This window comes from Pseudoliparis swirei, chromosome 3 (assembly GCF_029220125.1).
Source record: "Pseudoliparis swirei isolate HS2019 ecotype Mariana Trench chromosome 3, NWPU_hadal_v1, whole genome shotgun sequence".
Taxonomy (NCBI): domain Eukaryota; kingdom Metazoa; phylum Chordata; class Actinopteri; order Perciformes; family Liparidae; genus Pseudoliparis; species Pseudoliparis swirei.
The window spans coordinates 13,140,417-13,161,053 of NC_079390.1; the positions used below are offsets into that span (position 1 = coordinate 13,140,417).

Here is a 20,637-nt window from a genome sequence, read left to right on the forward strand (position 1 = left end):
ACATTTATAATACTGGAAGATGAATTAAGTAGAGATTGGTGAGGGAAAGCACGTCAAAGTGATATACTAACCGGTGACGGCTATAGCCTGAACTAAAGAAAGCTGTGACGTTTCGGACCCATGAGGCATGTTATTGCTCCGTCATTGTGTAATATCCCCACATTGAACTACAGGGAGGTGTGAATCAACCGTTCTTAACCCTTTCATACTGCACACAAAAAATAACAGTCAGCATTTTCAACTGCCTGCTTTCAAGATTTTCCTTCTATTCTCATTGGGTCATTGCATAAATATACGCCTCATATAAATATGGTAGACCAATTCAGAATCTCTTTTCCAAATAAGCGTTGCAGAAAATGTTTTGGGTGTTTTTTCGAGTACGATTAGTTATCTGTAGAGACCGAGGCAGCAGCCCGATTCACATATTTAGTTATCCACCAAGTTGGCTGATTCACTTTTCTTCCCGTGTTGAACACTGGTAAAGGATGGCAGAGCCATGACACAAACAAATAAATAAATAACTCTTCTAGGCCTCTGTCATCGTCTCTCCTTCGGTGACTCGCCTCAAGCCTGCAGAGTTGTGACTCTTGCAGGAATATTTTGGCAATCCCAGGATTAAGGATGAAGTCATAATCTGGAGGGGTCCTTTCACCAGCTCCTGGTCGTCCACTCCACAGCCATGTAGACGGGTGTCGGAGACGACAGGACTGAGCTCTGGAGTGGTCGTGGTCAACGGTTGGTGAATGCAGCTCACCTGAAGGCTTTCATCCTCCTTCACCAGCTCCTTCTGGGGGAACAAGTCCTTGGCCTTGATGTACTCCAGGCTGGGAGGCCCTTCTTCACCCTGTCAGACAAACACAAAGCAGGGGTGTTAAGACCAAAACCTCTGTCGTCATTAAGTCAATAATGCTTAAGTCAATCCATATCTATGGATGTAAAAAATAAAAAAAAAATAAAAAAAGAAACACAAACCATGATAACACCAATTGCACCCTAAACAAAATATTTGTACAACCACACCTAATGTGAGTTACTTATCATATCCTCATCAGGGTGGTTTGATATCAAAATACATACCAGGTGGAATTTCACAATCCCAACCAACTCAGACTTTACATTGCACATTAAATATTAACTCCGAGTTTTAAAACTCCCTTTAAAAATGAATGTGTGTGACCTTGTGTCAGGTCAATGAGGCAAGCCACATTAAAATGTTTACCAATCAATTCTGAAAGCATTTTCCTTGATTGATCAAGGCACATTTTCCATACCTTTTAAATAGGTTTGCTTTGGTGCTGTGCAGGTAGTTTTTGACAGTGCAAATGACAGTAAGGGACAACGGATACCAAGAAGCTGTACACTTTGAGAGTGTGTGTTGCAGCCTTGTGCAAACAAAGATACTGGGACTAAATAAAGCATTTCAAACACCAAACTAGTTTTTCATGAGTCACTTATATCAACTTCTTACAAGGTTCAAATGATTCCCTGCTTAGGTCACTTCACCAAATTGTTTCCATGAGTGTTAAAGCAACACTATGTAACTTTTGGACCTTAAAATAACAGCTTGAAAAAAATTGTGCCGCTACAATGACTTTTAATATGACGAGTTGCGTCTCCTATTGCCATCGGGGGTCTGTGGGGAAATAACTCCGCTATGTAAGATTCTGGAGCCGCCCGGTACATCCGGCGGATGTACTCGACCGGCTTTCTGGCAGTGATTACGCAATGTCATTAAGTGCCACTCCACGCTCGCAGCTCCAGTATAAGGGTAGCTTTTTTATGTAGCTTTTTGGTGTTGTCAACAATATTGTATTCGATCACACGTACTCCACATTTGCAGTCCCCCAAAACAAAAGTAAATGACTGCACGCGCCCCCCAAAAAAAGCCAGCAAACAGCTGTTAAGCGATAACATGGCGAGGCGCCGCGTTCAATCCCCTCGCTCCTTCATCCTAGTCCGGTAGGTGCTGGGCCAGTTCACAGTGTTCCTGCGCAGTCTTCTATTAGTGATCCCGCCCGTTGGTATGAATCCAAAATAGAAACAGTCGCCGGATTGCTGCAGTTCTGAGTCCGCTCAACAAGTCCGCCGTCGGTCAGCGCGCTCCAAACAAAAAAAACCTCGCGTCACCTCCCCCTCGTCACCTTTTATAACCCGTGACACGTACAAATAATAATAATATTATTATAATTCAGGACAACACATGATCCCAACTCAATACAAGTGTATGTGAGGCTGCATCTATCGTCACTGGGTATTTACGACACTGAAGTCGAAACCTAAATACCTAAAAACCTGAAGGGAGCGCCAAAAGTGAAAAACTACATAGTGGGGCTTTAAAATTAATTTTAAAAGTTACATTTCAAAGGTTGGTGAAACACACTAAATACAGTCTTCTCAAATGCTTGTGCTATGACGGATGGTTGGCTAAAATTAGACTGTAACACATCAAGAAGCAGCCACGGAACAAAGAGGCAGTCAGCCCCGTCCTTGCAGGTTGTGCCACTCTCAGAATGAGGAGCATAGATTTGAACGTCTCACGAAATGAACACAGTATACACACAAAAGAGCATTTATATGTACACCAGTATGCTGATACGGGGTTTTATCCTGATTTGGATCATATTTGTGGCGGGATGTTTTATGCTCCCTGTATACAGAAGTCCAACATCATCCTGGATCATGATCGTCTGCTATGACATGCAGACGTGTCCTTCACTCCTTCCTTCCAGCCTCTCTGACTTTTTTTGCCTCTACCGAGTTACCTCAGCGGTTGAGGAAGAACCCAGTTTGCTGTCTGGCCACCTGAACACTGCTACTACTCCGCTGGATTTGGCTTATCCGGCGAAGTACGACCATATGGCTATGCTGTTCCTTAACAAAAACAGCAATGGATTCCTGAAGGCTGACCAGTGAACTATAGTATTACAGACTCAGGTGGGCCTAATTGAAGACTCGTGTCCCGGACAAAATACACGGCAACATGTAATAAATTATAGCACGGAAGCCCTTGATGTCTCACCATGCAGACCACGTGATACGTGATAAGCCCACCACCCACTGGGCTTTCTGGTCACAGATGGAGATCCTACAGCAACAAGACACCAACTCCTCACCATCCGATTTCAAAGGGCAGAGAGATCATAGGAATATAATAGCCAAAGCATAATGCTGAGCTTCTGTTACATAACAGCTGTTTTGACAAAGGGCATAGGAGCTTTATAGTGTGCCTATTGCCAACATGACATGCGCACGTTTTAATGTTTAAAAAAACACGAGTTGAACTGAAACTTTTGTCATTAAAGTTCCTCAACTAATCAATTAACTTTTTTGATAATTGAATAATCTTAAGATTATTAGTAATTATTTAAGGATCCTTTTATTTGTTATATAGGGCAGTACACTTACTATCTTTGGGTGTTTAGAGTTTACGGACATTTTTTGCCATTTCCTATAATTATATACACAAAACTATTAATAGAGTAATGAATTGTCAGATTAAACAAAATCATACCAGCCCTGAATGTAGAAGTCCTCGGGTTTGTATTGAATGCTTGCTTCAGATTAATGGGAGAAATCCCGACACAAAGCCAGTCTTTCTTCTACTTCAAACACAATCAATTGTAGTAAATGGAAAGGGCATGGCAGTCATGAAGCAGGGTGTCAAGGCTGTTTGAGATTTCTCCACGCCTTAAAAGATGGCCCAACGTTAAGTGCTGTCTGGTATTACTGTGGGCTCCATTTCCTTCAAATGATGCCTTTATGTTCATGGTAATGCGGTCTTCCAATCCACGTGACACGCTGTGAAGATGAGGTGGAATCTTCATTCTAACACAGACCTGAATTCATGCAATGTCACTAGAAAGGGGAGAATAGGAAATAGCCGGTTAGCCTATTACTCGAATTGTAGTTATACCAGATACATAGCCCAAATGAGCTACTTTTGTTGTGTGATGTATTTCTTTCCAAACATGGAAAGCAGGTACAAACAAATAAGTCTCCATTAATTGTCTAACTCTCTTGTTTTAACTACTCTAGTTGACACTACTTGCATCATATATAGTCTTGCAAACTTGTCAGAACTCCTTTGATTGCCTTTGTAATACAACCTTGCTTATCTCTTGAACTTTGACCCGAGTCCGCCTTCAGCATCAGACGGATGAGGCAGCTGGGAGTCATCAATTTGACTTATTTTCACCTGAGAACGAGTGAACCATGACAGTGGCCATCAGTCAGAGGCATCCTGAGAGGGCCGGGCTATTAAATGTTGATCTCACACACTGTTGCTGGGCAGTCTGCGACACCCGCCTGACATCCAGGCCCCGACTCCTTTCTCTTTTCTTAAAAAAAAAAGGAAATAAAGTTTACTGTGGCGTGCCAGACAGCCGTGATATATTACTGGAGAAGCTATTGCTATAGGACCTCGCCTTTAGAAATTCAATACAAATAAGTTGAGGGGAACATCCAATCTTTATACATACACACAGTCTCAAACACGATGCGATACGTCTTGTGCTGCACTGTCTGGTAGATACTCATCACTGTCCACTCAATTCTCTTATGAAACAGGTCTGACACTGCAATCCTGAGACTTGCTTATACAAATGCATTGGTGCCGAACATATTTTATAAACATTAGAATGAAGATTCTACACCTGAAATGTTTACCCGATGCATTATGGCAGAAACAAAAGCTGCAATAAAGCACAAACATCAGTGTCGCAATGCCTGGAGGAAGACTTGTAGCAACTGAATGCTCTCCTGCTGATAACCTTGATATTTCAGCTTCCTTAGTCCCTTTCCATGGCAGACAACACCGATCAAAACTGGGCCCATGACTGTCATTACATTTCAATGCAAACACAAACAGTGAGGCGCTTGTGTTCTGATTAGTGGTCCACTGCATTGTGTTACCACAACCAGACAATCAGCTTACAGAAGATTAAAAAGGAAAAGAGAATATTCTCTCACTGACAGAGCACAGCTTGTCCTGTGCCTGGCACGTTTTTTTGTTGCTTCGTCACTGATGTGAGCCTGCGCACCCTCCCCCACCTTTGTCCACCCAGCATTTAAAAAGCTGCAGCTGAAGGGCGTGCGCCCACATGCACACAAACGCCTCCATGCATTTCCCCAATGATAATTGATAATCATGTCATGTCAGAATGTACAACACATGCAACGTCTTGAAATTACATGTACGGCCGGTCCAGGGACATCATCAGCTAGCAGCTGAGTAGAGAGCTCCGATATGGCAGGGCAATAGTGTGCATGTGGAGGGAAGAACCAGCAGGCCTAATTTAGGGTTGTAATCGTCTGTGGAGAGCAGATTTGAAAAACGGTCTTGTAGAGATTTCTGCATGCGAGTGAATGAACAAAAAGAAAGAAAGAAAATATATATATATATATATATCTGACAACTCAAGGTAGAAAAGGAAGAGAAAGGACACACAGGCCCAGTATTCATGAATATGTGTCTGGTTGCCATGGACACAACAACCCCTTTGACAGTCGCGTTATCTCAAAAGTTTTTTTTTTTTTTTTACAATTTGCTGTCTCACCAGATTATTTCCTTAATCCGACTGGGGCTTTGTGCTAGAGTTGTGCAGATTAGAGAACCACTACATGATGCAGAGGTGACCTCCTAAATATGTGTACTTATGCGTCTGCTTTTAGGTGTACAGTTAGTTGCGGTTTTGGACATAATAAGCGAACACAGCTCTGTCCACCATCTGAAATGTGAAAAATGACCTCAAATGAGGCTTCAGGAAGTAAGAAAAGGACAAGGGAAGATGGAAACAGAGGATACAATGACAGGGCAGAATAAAAAGCAGCAACTAAAATGAAAATCCAGCTGGAAGATGTTATTTCTTGGCTTGTGTTCGGAAGAGCAGTCTAAGTAATAGATCAAGAACATGGCTGTCAGATGATAGAGTATGACAAGTCTTCCCAAATGCACTTTTTCCTTCTCCACCCTGTTCTCGCTCTCAGACCATGTTAATATTTTATAGACCACCATGTTCTAAATGATCACTCCCATTTTAGTCTTGGGCCGTTCTGAGGAAACAAGGCAGGTGCAGCGTTTTCGATCAGGAAGCAGAATTGATCAAAAAGACAAGTGAGCAACACTTTGGAGGACACAGAGACGTAAACAGCTCTTTCTTTGTAGGCGTGTTTAAGATATGATCGCTTTTTAAAAAGAACTAAAAACAGAAGTAACATTTAGCAAATGTAACAACTAGTTTACAATATAGGTCTTCTCGAAACATTAGCATGAGCAGCAATACACTAGGTCAGTGGTTCTCAAACTTTTTCTGTCACACCCCTCTTCAGAGGAAGAAAGATGTTCGTGCCCCACCGCCCCAACAAAATTGTAACAAAATGGTCCATGCTGAATTTTTATTGAAATAACGTTTTGTGACTTCTCCATCTGTGCTTATTCAAATAATAGAATTACTGTGCAATCACTTTCAATCAAACCAGATTGCTCCAGAGAAAAAACTAATAAGTGTTCAATCACTTTTTTAGAATAGAAATATCTGAATACAAAAATCTGTGCAAAAAATTAATATTTGCCAAATAGCTTATTGGGGCTGCAATTAACCTGTTTTGCACTGAATTTTTTACTGAGTTTTACACTGCAACATTTGCAAAACAAAACGAGTGCAGATATGCGAGTCATCACGTTTTATTATTATTATACGCTGCAATGAGCTTTCCACTACACATCTTTTTAAAACGGGCTTGCAGGCCTGATACGGCGACTCTCAATTCATGCTCAATGTTGAGCTCTTGTTTTGAAGGGCAACAGCAGGAAAGCCGATCTCACGGAGGTGGCAAGTCACCAAGAATCTCGGCCGGTGAGCATGCGCAGCGTAACCCGTTAACACCATAATGTAAAACATTTACACGAAAAATACAGCCATTTTGCTCTTTATTTATGAATGACTTAGATTTATGTCTGTGTACTTTGTAATATGTGAAGTTCTCAATAAAGGTCTTGAAATAAAAATAACTATTTCCCCTTGCGCCCCACCTGTAATCCCTTGACACACCACTAGAGGGGCGCGCCCCACAGTTTGAGAACCACTGGTCTGGATAGAGTTGGTCTGTACACTGATCACATGGTTTTGCTTGTATAATTTTAACGGTGTGTATTTAAAGATGTCCTTTCTTATCGATATTGTATGATAATTGGCCAGTCTGTTGGTCAGTCAGTCTATTCACTTCCAAAATTATATATCGCAACAACTACTGGATGGATGAACATTCAATCACATTCCATGTCATTTAGTCATAGACTGATGCTTTTATCCAAAGCGATTTACAATAAGTGCATTCAACCAAGAGTACAAACTCAGAACAACAAAAATCAAGACAGTAAAATGTTTTCAAGAAAGCCAAACTACAAAAATTCCACAAGTAAGTGCCAGTCAAGTGCCACTGAAGTGCTAATGACTTGTGTACATTCATAGTCCCCAAATCATGAATCCACCGACTCTGGTGATCCCCCGATTAAAGTCCCTGAGCCAGTGAAATCTCAACATGGGCTGAATCGATTGGGCTCCGATTCATCATCTGACAACCATGAATCGTAACCCATGTGACCTTTTCTCTCGTGTCACACTGAGGGTGTGGCGTATGGTTTTAAATTAAATGTCTGAACAACTACTGGATGACTTCATGTAATACTTGGTCCACACAATAATGTCCCACATTAAATGTTGTTCAAGTGTTCTTTGGTGATTCTTAATTATCCATCAAGCGCAGGGGTGCTCAATACGGCGATCGCGGCGACCTACCAGTCGATCGCGGCGTAGTATTGGTAGATCGCATGACCTAAAAATAAATTGGCCCGCCACTCTGTAACTTTCTCTATAGCGCCAAATTACAGCAGAAGCATGTCATTTCTGTCTCTACGGGTCGCGTTAACAGTCCTCTGCCCCCCCGTCGGTCGATCGTCTTGACTTGGTCACATTATAAGTAGCTCGCATGCTGAAAAAGTGTGAGCACCCCTGATCTAGCGCATTCATTAGGCAGGAATTTCAATTTGTCAAATTCTTTAGTTTGAGACCAAACAACTGCAAAACTAATCTTATCCCATCAGCCTCAGCTGTACTTTGTGTTGCGTAATAACGAACACATGTTTGTATACAAACACAAAACTAAGAGAGGAAACATGGTAAATATCATATCTCCTAAACATCAGTGTGTGAGCATGTTTGTGCTAGCATTAAGCACACAGAGCCAGCTGTAGACTCTTGGTCTTGTAATAATATGTAAAGCTTACATTTCTGGGATCGGAGTTTTTACTGAGAACAACATTCTAGCTCTATGCAAATAAGACCTACTGAAGTTTGAACTGAATATTTCAATGGCATTCGATTTGATATTTCTTACTATTCTGAAAATTATGGCAAAACTAAATATATGAATGAGATGTTTTTACAAAGTCTCATAGTACCAAGTACATCTGACATTGTGAACAAAAAAATGTTGTGTTTAGCTAAAAAAGAGACTCAGAGTTAATAAGCCTATTAATGAAGCAATAAATACTGAAGGCCCCCACAGTGGAGCTGACATAAGCTTGGCGGCAAACCTCTGATCACCAGCTAACCTCGGCCCAGTGACATGAGGCTGCGTCTCAAGATGCAAACTAGGAGAAACACCAGTCATATAGTCCTCCATCTCCTTAACATCCCCATACCACAGTGCTCAATGCAGGCCCTCCACTGCACTGACCATACTTCACCACTCGGAGGCTGCAACCGTGACTGCACAATGTGCTCACTCTCAGCAGCACACACACACACACACACACATTTTACACCTCTTACTCCCGACAGGCCCTCCCTGCCAATCAACACACCGGCAGCACAAGATCCTACACACAACAGAAGTGAGCGATGAGAGTAATTGATTAGCTTCTCATCATCACATGCATGAGAAGACACTGGCGTAATTAAATGATGTCTATATGGAGTTAGTGTGGGTTTCTCACCAATAACTGCAGCGCTCACGTGTGTCGACCAATCCCCCCCGCCGCCCCCCATCCCCCACAATTTTGCCGGCAGGCACGAGCAAGCAGGCGAGTTAGGTCCCAGAGGGCGTTTTGAGACACAGCTGTCCCAAACCAAAACGAACAGCAAGAGGAAAAGCCTGGGGACTTACAAAGCAGTTGAGCATGGAGCAGGACACCCTTCCTGCGAAGCTCATGTCGAGGAGAGGCAGGGCTGTGCCTGGATGACACACAGCCGACAGAGCAGCAGCACGACCAGAGCACGAGGAGCCGGCATAACCATTCTTCTCCCTGCCGGAGGCCGTCCACCCCTCGTCCGCTCAGAGCCCCTCTTCCTGCCGCCCTTCTTCTCTCTCCTCCCAACCCCTCGACCCCCACCGTCAGCACCTTTTGCGCATTCTCCCCTTCTCAGGAGTTGCAGTGAGCCAACACGCCGGCTCTCATTCAGGAACCCACCCGACTCCCCCCACCGCTCCCAGGGCGGGGAGAGAGAGAGCACGCTGGTTTCTTAAGACAGCCCCTGTTGCACTGCTGAAAGAGTGAGGATGGTCCATAAAGAAGAAAAACAAGAGCAGCAGTCCACACGATCAGCTGAGCAATGAGGAGAAAGCTAAAGATGTACCATCGCCCATGTAGCAAATGGATGGGGGGAGGCTGGAAGAGGGGTGGGGGGGAAACTGCAAGAAGAGAGAGCAGGAAGGAAAGCAAGACAGAGGGAACTGCCGGATGCTAAGCTCCACCCTCTGCATGCGCATCTACATCCCTCCCTTTCTCTCTCTCTCCCTCACATGCTCACATTTCTCCCCTTGCCTCCCTCATCCCTTGCTCCTCCCACACTCCCTCCTCTTTCATCCTTCACCTCCTCGTAAATATGCTTCTCCCTCAGCAACAAGGCGGCACAGCTTAGAGTGTACCGCCAGCAACCAGAAGATGCTGCGACCGCCATGCATGCACCATGTGACCGACCGCAGTATTCCATGTGTCCACTTGCCCAAGCGCACACACTGCATGCTCGTATCCGGGAGCAGAGGCTGTGCCGAGCACAAAACACAGCCTGGAGCAAACTCGTATGCACAGACGGCGAGCAGAGAGACGCCCTGCAAGGGGTTTGGACAGCATCCCATCACAAGAAAACGTTTTGCATGGGCAGCAACTGATCTAGTGCAGGAGGAAAATACGTGACAGAGGACACAGAGGAGGGAGGGTGCTGAGGAGAAAGTGTATGCGGAGATCTCCAGTGACACAGCATTCCAGACAGAATTTCGCCCTCGCCCGCCTCTCGAGTGTCTTTGCAACACTGTCCTATGCAAGTGCAGAGCATCTTTGCAGTGAACAGTGCTCAGCAGAAGCCCCTTCCTGTGCTTGAAATCAGGGAAGGTCACTGGATGTATACATTGAACCGTAAACGACGGGGGGGGGGGGGGGGGCAGCCCTCTTCCAACCTCCACCCTGGCAGAGTCGTGACTCACCGTGTTTACATGCATTCGAATAACTGGCTTAGTCGGACTGAAATCGAATTATCCGTTTCATGTAAACACCTTTGTTCGACTATGTGCGGTCTGACTACGATCCGATTAACAACCCTGGATAACTCGATCCGATCCGGTTGATAATTCGACTATCGCGGCACGCAACGGTGAATTGGATTAGGAACTGGACTTTGCGTCTTTTCGGCCAATGATTCGAATTACTCACTGCCATGTATATTGGGATAACAGCAGATCCCCCAAAAGATAGCATAGTCCGACTAAAGCAAGATTCGAATTATACCATCATGTAAACGCACTGACAGTCACTCTCCTTCAGCTGTATGACCCCCCCCCCCCTCCCCCCCATTATGTAACATGCATAACGTATACACGCAGCATGAAGGCTGCATGCGCAACGCAGGGCTAATAAATATGATTCACTACTGGGGGAGGGGGGCTGTAATAATTGCAACTTTTGACATGGCACAGCCTTATTTTAACGGGAGGGATTATCCCAGGCGGTGCTGCAATTGTAATGATGTATTGAACTAAGTGTATTCCATGTAAAGACCCCTCCAGACAAAGTATTAATATTGTTTTACTTGGCAGAAGCAACAGAAGTATCAAAGGTCTGCCAGTTCAAAGGTAGCTCGAACGGACACATTTCAACTGCTTTGAGAGGAACTTGCTGCCATTCATACATGTCCATGATGTCATTCCCGTTTGTAAAGAGCACCTGATATGTAAGTATTGTAGGACTAGGTGGTGCACATGTTTACTGTGCCTGGATTCCAGACACTCCTTTAAAGTCATTGTAAGCAAGAGAGGAATACAAGTCGATTGAAGAGCTGTTATACTGGTTGTACTGGTAGATGCATATTCCATCTCCAGGCTGACAAAGACTGAATGCATAAAATCTCCACGGTTATCATTTGCAGTCAGTAGCACAATTGACCATGAATCTGCTATAAACATACCCGATGGCTCCAAATGTAAGGAGCCATTATGTCTATCCTCACAAACTTTAAATGTCTGTATAATTCTAACCACCTATACAGTGTTTATGATTTATACAGGAGAGGATATCTTTGATCATTGAAATAAAGCCATCAGCAAGATGAAAAACCTTGCTACAGAGCGTGCACAGGTCCACAAAAAGCATATTAATACTTAATGTAGAAAATGTAGGTTTATGCCGCATTTATACCATCGTAACAAGCCTAGGGAGTCCCTAGCAACAGAAAAAATACAATAAAAATCAGTGTGATAAATGTTACAAGGAAATTATTATATAACAAGACAGGCCAGCGTTTGCTTCAACGTCACAGTTCAGACTTCCCCTGCAATGCCGTCAGCTGCTGCTCCCAGCGCAGAGCTACTGTAGCATTCAGCTACTGTAAATTCAAACTGAAACTAGATGCAACTTCATGAATTTTTGATGAGAACTTTAAATGGCAGTTTAGTTTTCCTGCTATATGCATGTATTAATGTTTGTTTAACCCTTATGCGGCTTCAATTTTAGAAATCATGGGTTCAACTGCAAGCAGAACATGTTTACGGCATCCAGTGGGAAAAGGTCCATCAACACATTGCACTCAATATAATTACTCGTTTCTAGATTATTCTACTCCATATGCCACACTGAAATCGGCTATTTACTTTTTTTAAATAATCATGGCCATTTAAGGCCGATTTGATAGATCCAAATTCACAAACGTCACCATTTGTTTTATGTCTAGTCTGAATTATCTTTAAACGTCTGAAAAGGTTGGCATAATATGGAAATAGATTGGATGGTAGAACCTTGTGCTGCAGGAGGCATGATGAATTGCACTCGTGTGCAGTATGACTTCCATCTCATTAGGTAAGTGGACTCTGCTGCTATAAAATGCACTTCCACAAAGCAAGCACAACCCTACAGAGATTTACCTTCGTGTCACATGGTGTACCTGTGTTACATTATCCTAGAGCGAAATGAAAAAGTGAAGTAAAGCTCAACGAGACCGTATTGAGCGAGAGGCAGACGAATGCACACTGTGGAAGCTATGCCGGCTTCCGTCTTGTGATGTGTGGCAGGAAAATCACTACAGTGTGAAGTGTTTATTTCTTTGGCAAAATTCCAATGATTAAGACATCAATCATTGGAATTGCAACCTCATCAAGTTTGAAAGTGTGGTGGGCTTTCCCCTAGTGAGATTAGCAAGAAGATTAGTAAACTCTTTATTCAGACCGTCAGTAATGACCTCAGCAGGTATGTCCTTCAAACCTAAAAATACACTTTACTTAATATTTAAGGAATTTCTGAATATTGCAGTGGCTCCACATTCCAAACAACTTCAAAATCCCTCCACTCCGCCTGACCTGAAATGGCCACAAAAGGGAGCACCAGATTTGGCCTTGTGTCTCCGTCTTTATTTTAGGAAAAGAGGACAGCAAGTCCCCAACGCAGAGTGTCAGCCCACATGTGACACAGCTACAGAAGAGGACGTGCACAGTGCATTAGGAGGCATCAGGTTACTATATGGAGCCAGTCAAACTCCAAAGATATTTGCACGTACACACTCAAGGGTGTGTAAATGCATATAGTTATTTTTGGGTGCCTTTTACAATGTAAAACCATATGTTCCGTAACTATGCTACAATCTGCAGGCTTGAAACAAGTTTCAGCCCAACTAATTATAATAATTTTGTTGGTTAAATTACATTAAATGGTCAAAATGATGCAATGATGTGTCCTTTATGTTCGTAAGACACCAACTGTGACAAATCAGATATTTTAGTCAGACGAGTTAACTTGTGGTGTACAGACTTGTACAGCGCTTGTCTAATCCTCGGATCTTTGAAGGCGCTTTATTGGTACCCGTCATTCACCCATGACCGACATCAGGATCCGGAGTGGGTCCACGAGTGTTTGAAGCCAAAGTGCCTTGAAGAAGAGTGATGGGCTAATCATTAACTACAACCTGGAATGAACCCTCTGGCTTTAACTCCAACAGAGAACTTCTGGTGTTTGGTTTGTGCGTTTTGAAAAACACATGCAAGTGATGCAATCCTGACAAGAGCAGGCATCATCATATGGGGAGCAGTGGCACAGAAACACGCATCATTGCATGTTGCTGACACAGAGTCGTCCCTTGCGAGTTTCCCACAACCTCACCAAGGTAGCATTACAACACACTGTGGGCAGGGTAAAACACCTTTGTCCTAGTTTCCATGCTCGCATCGCATTATCCCGCTAACAATACGGCAGCATGAGGGGATGACGGCATGAATTTAATACTTCCCGTTTTGTTTCAGCGGAAAAAGAAGAAGCTTGGTGGCTGGGAAGCAATGAAAGGCTGCTTCACAAGACGGGTTTAAGTGGTCATATTACCTGTGGAACAAAGGTCTCACAATACCAACTGAGAAACTAACCTTGAGATCAACAACAACAACAACTGAGAACAGATATAAATATCATTAGCCACACTTAAAAATGACCCGCTACAGTAGTTCTATACTGTTGTATAAAAGATAACTGCATATTCATGTTGCCAACAATACGGATGTCTGTGCATTGTTCTTTTGGTGGTCTCCATTGATAAAACTTCACACCTGTTGCAGTGATGTAGAAAAGTATTCTGGTCAGTACACCAGGCATCACTGTCGAGTGTACTTACAGCAGAACCTGCAGCGGTCGGCGCTCCCCTCTCATGCCACACGATGGGCAAAGTGTTTGTTCATCAGCCATCAATCAAGCCCAGAACTCGACTGCGAGTCCCACTTAAAAAGGCCGAAAGCTTGGCAGCCGGCATTCTGTGGACCCAGTTGACCAGAACCTTGGGACACACGTCCTCCTGTTACACTTTCTGTCCCACAAAAGCGGCACCCATTAGTTTCAAGAGGAATTTGCCATTCATCTGGTCAAATCACCCCCCTCTCTTAAAGTCCTCTTAAATGTGTCTTGGCTGAAGTACATTTACTGTGTTTTCACTGAGAAATGTTTTTAAGAAGGGACAGGCCGTGATGTGACCAAGGGGTTCTCTATCCAAAGTTATCACGTATAATGGTGCTCCGTTTCAAAATGTACAATATACAGTACTTTTAATATGTAATGCTCGCAAAAGAATATACATTTAACATTAATTAAGAGTTCCTGTGTCTCTGTACATTTAACATTTCTTACACTTAATAATTACCTTAAAATACAATGCACAGCTTGTATTCAAAATGAGGAATTGATAGCTATTAATAGTTGTGCATCTTGCATGTTAAATGCTAAGTTCAGTTACAACCCTAAGGCCCACCTTTGCAGCATCTTTAGACGAACCGCTGCTCGTCTCGCGTGGAGCGAAATCTGAGAATCAGCATTTCCAAAGGAACGCAAACAACCGTGTTTAAGGCAACTTGAAACAGCAAGAGTACGTCTCCATATTTTTTGCACCAATTTTTTTCATGGTAGTGTAACATTAAGAGCTGATAGACAGTAATATCCACTAGAGGGCGGTCGGTAGAAATAGACGGATCCAGATTCAGTACTTAAGTGTAGCAGAGTGATGCCTCGGTCATCTTGGGTCACTGGCTTACAGCACAAGCCTTTTGTTCCACATGTTGGTGATTAAGCTGAGGTCCATGTTCAAATATGACAGCCACTGAATATGCTTGTCAGGGGTTCAGTGTCTTTTGCTCGATGCACATCACACACACACACACACAAGAAAGCGATGCAGGAGCACCTTCCCCAAAAAAAATAAACAATGCAATAAAGTCGTAACCCTGCTGAGGAAACTACAACTGGGCTGAGGGGGAGACAATCAACTTTCATTGGCTCAAATTGGTTTCCTACAAATCCCCATTTAGTGTTGACTGTGGCTTCATTTTTATATATTTCTTGCGTATTTGTTGACCCCAAAAGATCCCAGCCTCTGTCTGTGCAAGGAGAGGGACACTGAACGACTAGCATGAGCCAATAATAACGACTAGCAGCCACAATTGCATAAACCCCTCACTGGCTTCCCGCTCCAAAACATGGGCACATGTGATAGTTGGAATCCAAGAGTGAGCAGGAAGCATCAACTTTAAGAATGAAACTAAATGTCTTTGGAAATAGAAAAGTTGTCCCCTGTTTATAGTGATGTTGATCACTAATCCCTTGTCTTGTTCATCAATAAAGACTTGTTGTTTCTTACTCATGCATTTGAAAAACAAGAGCAGAACACTTAAAATTATAAAATGAATATTGTTCAAATCCTTATGCAACTGTGTCTGGCAAGTAAAATAAAGTGAGAAAAGTTTGAGACGCTTATTCTGTCGTTAAACACGTCTCAAAACCCTGAGCTTTGTTTCGACTTGTAAGAATATCGTGCAATATCCTGCGTGAAAAAATACCATTTAACCTTGAGCAACAGTGGTAAGCACAAAAGTTGACATGCATACATACATACACATATAAATTATATATATAACAAATGTATAGTGTGACTGGCTCACCATGCTGCCAGCCAGGGCTGTGGACAGTTGGTCCGGGCGCTCCTCTTCAGATCCCTCCCTCTCCTCCTGTCTACTGGGCTCTGTCGTGCCAGCGATGGCTCCTGCCAACATAAGAAAAAAACACTAACTTCAGACATTGTGTGTGTGTGCGTGCGCATGTGGAGTTTGTGATTGCATGAACTGGATGACCAAACCAACCTTCTCTGGTCTGTATGATGTACTAAGAACATATCTTATTGTTGAAAGAAGTAGAGTATGGATGCACTTTACATTCCATCGTTCAACACTGTAGCAGGCCTGAGGCCGCCACCCGTGGGTTTCCCCCCCCAGCACCAAGGATCCGCCAGACAGCAAGAGGTTTTGTTCAAAGACATGTTTTATTCCGCACACACGACACCGAGCAGACCGCAAAACACGCGCCTCTGCTCACCTCGTCCTCCACTCTCAAGTGAGAGCTTTTATAAGGGTGGCCTCGGCTGCTGAGTGATTGCCAATCACCAGCAGCCGAGGCCAAATCAGACACAGCTGCCACACTCCCCACCACTCGATTTGGCCGGGCTCCATCCGGCCTAACCTCCCCCCCCCCATGAGAGCTTGGGCGGAGGAGGGGCTCTGGGGGACCGGGACCGGGCTCGGGAGGAGGGGGCTCTGAGGGACCGGGCTCAGGACATGGGGGCTCTGGGGTCGACTGCTTAGGATGTGGGGGCTCTGGGGTTCGGGACGGGGGTGACGGGGAGCTGACGCCCGCCGGGCCGGGGAACGGGGAGCCGGGACCGGCCGGGATGGAGCCGGAGCGGTAGCTGGTACCTCCGACAGGGCCCGGGGATCCGGAGTCGGCCCTCCACCGACGGGTCGGCTCGGGGGTCGGCAGCTCCGACGGATCCTGGACCTCAGAGGTCGGCAGCTCCGACGAGTTCTGGACCTCGGGGTTCGGCAGCTCCGACGGGTCCTGGACCTCGGAGGTCGGCAGCTCCGACGGCTCCTGGACCTCGGAGGTCGGCAGCTCCGACGGGTCCTGGACCTCGGAGGTCGGCAGCTCCGACGGCTCCTGGGCCTCGGGGGTCGGCAGCTCCGACGGGTCCTGGACCTCGGGGGTCGGCAGCTCCGACGGCTCCTGGGCCTCGGAGGTCGGCAGCTCCGACGGGTCCTGGACCTCGGAGGTCTGCAGCTCCGACGGGTCCTGGACCTCGGAGGTCGGCAGCTCCGACGGATCCTGGACCTCGGTGTTCGGCTGCGGGTCACGGGGAATGGGAGTCTGCCACAGCGCCGGCGGGTTTTGGAGGGTCCCAAGGAACCGGCGGTTCTCCTCCACCTGTGCCCGCCCCATCTCCTCGATTCTGGCCAGTATCCGGCCCAAGCTGCTCATCAGCTCCTCCTCCTGTTCTGGCTCCATCCCTTTCAGGCACTGGGTTCCAGGGGGCCCCACGTCGGGCTCCAATGTAGCAGGCCTGAGGCCGCCACCCGTGGGTTTCCCCCACCAGCACCAAGGATCCGCCAGACAGCAAGAGGTTTTGTTCAAAGACATGTTTTATTCCGAACACACGACACCGAGCAGACCGCAAAACACGCGCCTCTGCTCACCTCGTCCTCCACTCTCAAGTGAGAGCTTTTATAAGGGTGGCCTCGGCTGCTGAGTGATTGCCAATCACCAGCAGCCGAGGCCAAATCAGACACAGCTGCCACAAACACACTTCTCCCACCGCGGGGAAAGAAGACAACATACTCAAATGCATGCTCTCGAGTGTGTGGTGCACAAGGAGTACTCTTCACAAATCATATCAAGTCCATGTAAACACACTCCACCCATGCAGCGCTGCAGACAGACGTGCAGGCGCATGTGTGATGTCTGCCGCCGCAGTGGAAACCTTGGAGGGGATCAGCTGCCCCGAGCCGACCCCACGGATATACAGGAAACGCGAAATCAACATTCCTCATCCGATTATGAGCCGCCAGAACGGAGAACCAAGAGACGTGGACCAACTCCACAACACACCGGAAGGTGCGCCACATAATAAGACAGTGAAATACTACGCGCACACCCTTCATTCACTCGATGACCGACATTGAAAGTAACGCAGACGTTCCACCGCCTCCTCGCGCAGGAAGCTCAGCGCAGGTTTAATGCGAGTAACCCGCAGACAGCTGGACGCAACATGGACGTGGCGTTCACTTTGTCGTGTTTAGGACTCGACTTAACTACTAAAGACAACATGGAAGTGGATCAAAGTCTGTTCAGTGCTCTTGTCTTACATACCGAGACTTTTTTTCCAGACACACCCCCCTTTTGCACACAGCTCCACAAAAAAGAAAACTAAGAAAAAACTACTCTCAACTCACAAAAATACTGTTCCCAAAGTTGTCTTCTCTTCCCTGTTGAAGGTGCTGAATCTGTGCTTTAAAAAAAGAGAATTTAGAATACAAGCTCAATGCCTTGCAAAGTTTCAGTAGTCTCCGTCTCCCAAACACATACTGGTTGTAATCCAGGACATGACAAACCTCCCTCCCTCGGCTCTGTTGCTTCCTCTTCTCCCTCCCACTCATTAGGCGCCAGGCTTCTCAAAGAAGCCATACTACAAGGGACTAACTCAGGGCTCTCAAGTGTCACGCATTGAGCGTGAGACTCACGCATTTCGGTCTTAAGTCAAGCACTCCCGCCACACATCGTATTTCTCACGCTGAAAAAAACTCTCGGCTATTTAATGTTTTAATGTGCCGCAGCGCGCAAACATGAGCCGCGCTGCCCTCACCATGGAGGAATCAAGCGCTCCCCTGGAGTTCTGCTGTGAGGAGCCACTTAGCCAATCAAAAAAAAGAAATGGGCAACACAATAGCCAATCAGAAAGAATACCGTATCTGTTGTATCTGGGTAAGATTTGCGTGCGACTGACTGATATCCGAAAATTTCGAGGAGGAGGGGGGGGGGGGCTGATGGAAATGTCACTCTTGCCTGTCTTCAAAACTTGAGAGCCCTGCTAACTACATTTCACAAACCTCCACCATGACTCATTTTATCAAAATCAATGGATCAGCTATGAAAACAGAAACCACAACATGTAGACAATCAGTCACAGAATAGTTTTCAAATGTAAAAAAATTAAAAAAAAGAGGTACCATAATGAGAGTTCCCTACAAAGTCAAACAATTTTTAAAAGTTGCGTGTCAGGTAACAAACACATTTTGCAGATAGGTGACCAAGTCAAAATAGCAAGGAGACCTTTAAAGCTGCATTAACTGCTTATTTGGCCACTTGTGGGGCTGGAGAACCGAACAGCAAGCTGACATATCATCGGGGTACAGTGGGTTCACGAGAGCTTGTTGGCTATAAACAGGCGCCTGCTACTGTTTGAACCACAGTACGTTTGTAGACTGCGACACCAAAACATTAAGCCAAAAGAGACTAATAAGCTGGGCAGCACCAAAGAGGTATCAGCAAGCAATTCTGCATGTTGTCCACACACTGAGTGCACTTTATCAATAACCACCCAGTAACATGTATTCCTCAAACAACTGCGCTTGCACTCTGGCTATCACGCTTTGGGACTAGAATGTGCCTTGAAAAAGAAATGTCCAATTTGGTGGATTAACTTTCTCTCCCTCATTTAATATCTCTGCATGCAAACACACATAACAAATAAAGACGCCCAAGAAAAAAAACATGCATACTTGTGCATGTCAAGTCCTGTCTTCAGATACATCGCCATTGTCGCTGCTGGGTACTGGGCACGCCATTCATTCATTCAACAAATACACAAAACAGACAGGGTTTTAGACGAAAATATTGCACCGAAAAAATAAAAATGTAAGCGCTCGTTGATTCTTGTTGTCCATCAGTAGTTTAAAAAGTTTGGTCACAGATTTAGGAGACAATGTCCAACATGTGGATTGGAAGAGCTGACCTGGTGAGTTCAGGGTCACTGCATACATTTCTCCATCCTTTGAGGTCTTCATCGGAGGACATCGCTTGAATAGATATGGAGCGATAAGTCTGATGCACACAACTGTAGTCAAGGCTCTTAATGACAATAAACTTGTTCTAACTACACGTATAAATAGATTGGACAAAATACTAGAGGCGATTACACTTCTATTAATTATTAGAAATATTTCTCCAAATAACACAACCGCAGCAGTCTCACAAACTACAATATTTTTAACATTATAATCTTCATGAGGGGAGGATTACAAACAGTTAAAATGAATGTATCGTCCAGTGGGGGCTTCCAAGGGAGACTGCCTCAGCTACCTCGGACCGCAACAGATGTAACTGGAAGTGTAGAACAGGTGCTGTGTTCGATGGTGACAACACAACAGGTGTGAACAACGGGGCTAAAGTTTAAAGACGTGGAAGGTGAAAGTGAAAGTGGACGACAGCCTCACTCCTGCAGGCTGCCACTGCCTTAGGAGGCAACTGGTTGACAAACCGAAAGTGTGCGTGCGGGCGTGTGCGCGGTGTTTGCTAACGTTAGCATCATGCTAGCTGCCGGATACCGGATGTAAAAGTGGCTCTTTAACCAACAGACAACGACAACGCGGCTCGAGGGGCACACGTCCGACACACACATTACAGCATTAGAGCATGTCGCACACAATACATCACATGGAAGTTACTTCGTTTAAAAAAATAAATCGAGTTACTTACTCTGAAGGAATCAGCTGACACAACGGTGACTCAGTAGACGACACGGC

General features: G+C 45.1%; 1 protein-coding gene across 10 annotated transcripts in view; it reads right to left on the reverse strand.

Annotated features, from left to right (window-relative positions):
• mtmr4 (myotubularin related protein 4) overlaps nucleotides 1–20,637 on the reverse strand; it is a 40,162-nt gene extending 19,525 nt beyond the window's left edge. For 2 of the 10 annotated variants that reach the window (XM_056444893.1, XM_056444883.1), the window contains exons 1-2: nucleotides 9,166–9,263; nucleotides 755–844 (exon numbers count right to left, since the gene is read on the reverse strand). In XM_056444893.1, the coding sequence (XP_056300868.1) occupies nucleotides 755–844; nucleotides 9,166–9,210 (135 nt within the window). In that variant the 5' untranslated portion in view covers nucleotides 9,211–9,263. Of the gene's footprint in view, nucleotides 1–754; nucleotides 845–1,271; nucleotides 1,587–9,165; nucleotides 9,265–15,951; nucleotides 16,053–19,614; nucleotides 19,623–19,847; nucleotides 20,186–20,590 lie in introns of those variants that run through there. The other 8 variants (XM_056444866.1, XM_056444820.1, XM_056444830.1 and 5 more) reach the window with 8 other exon arrangements.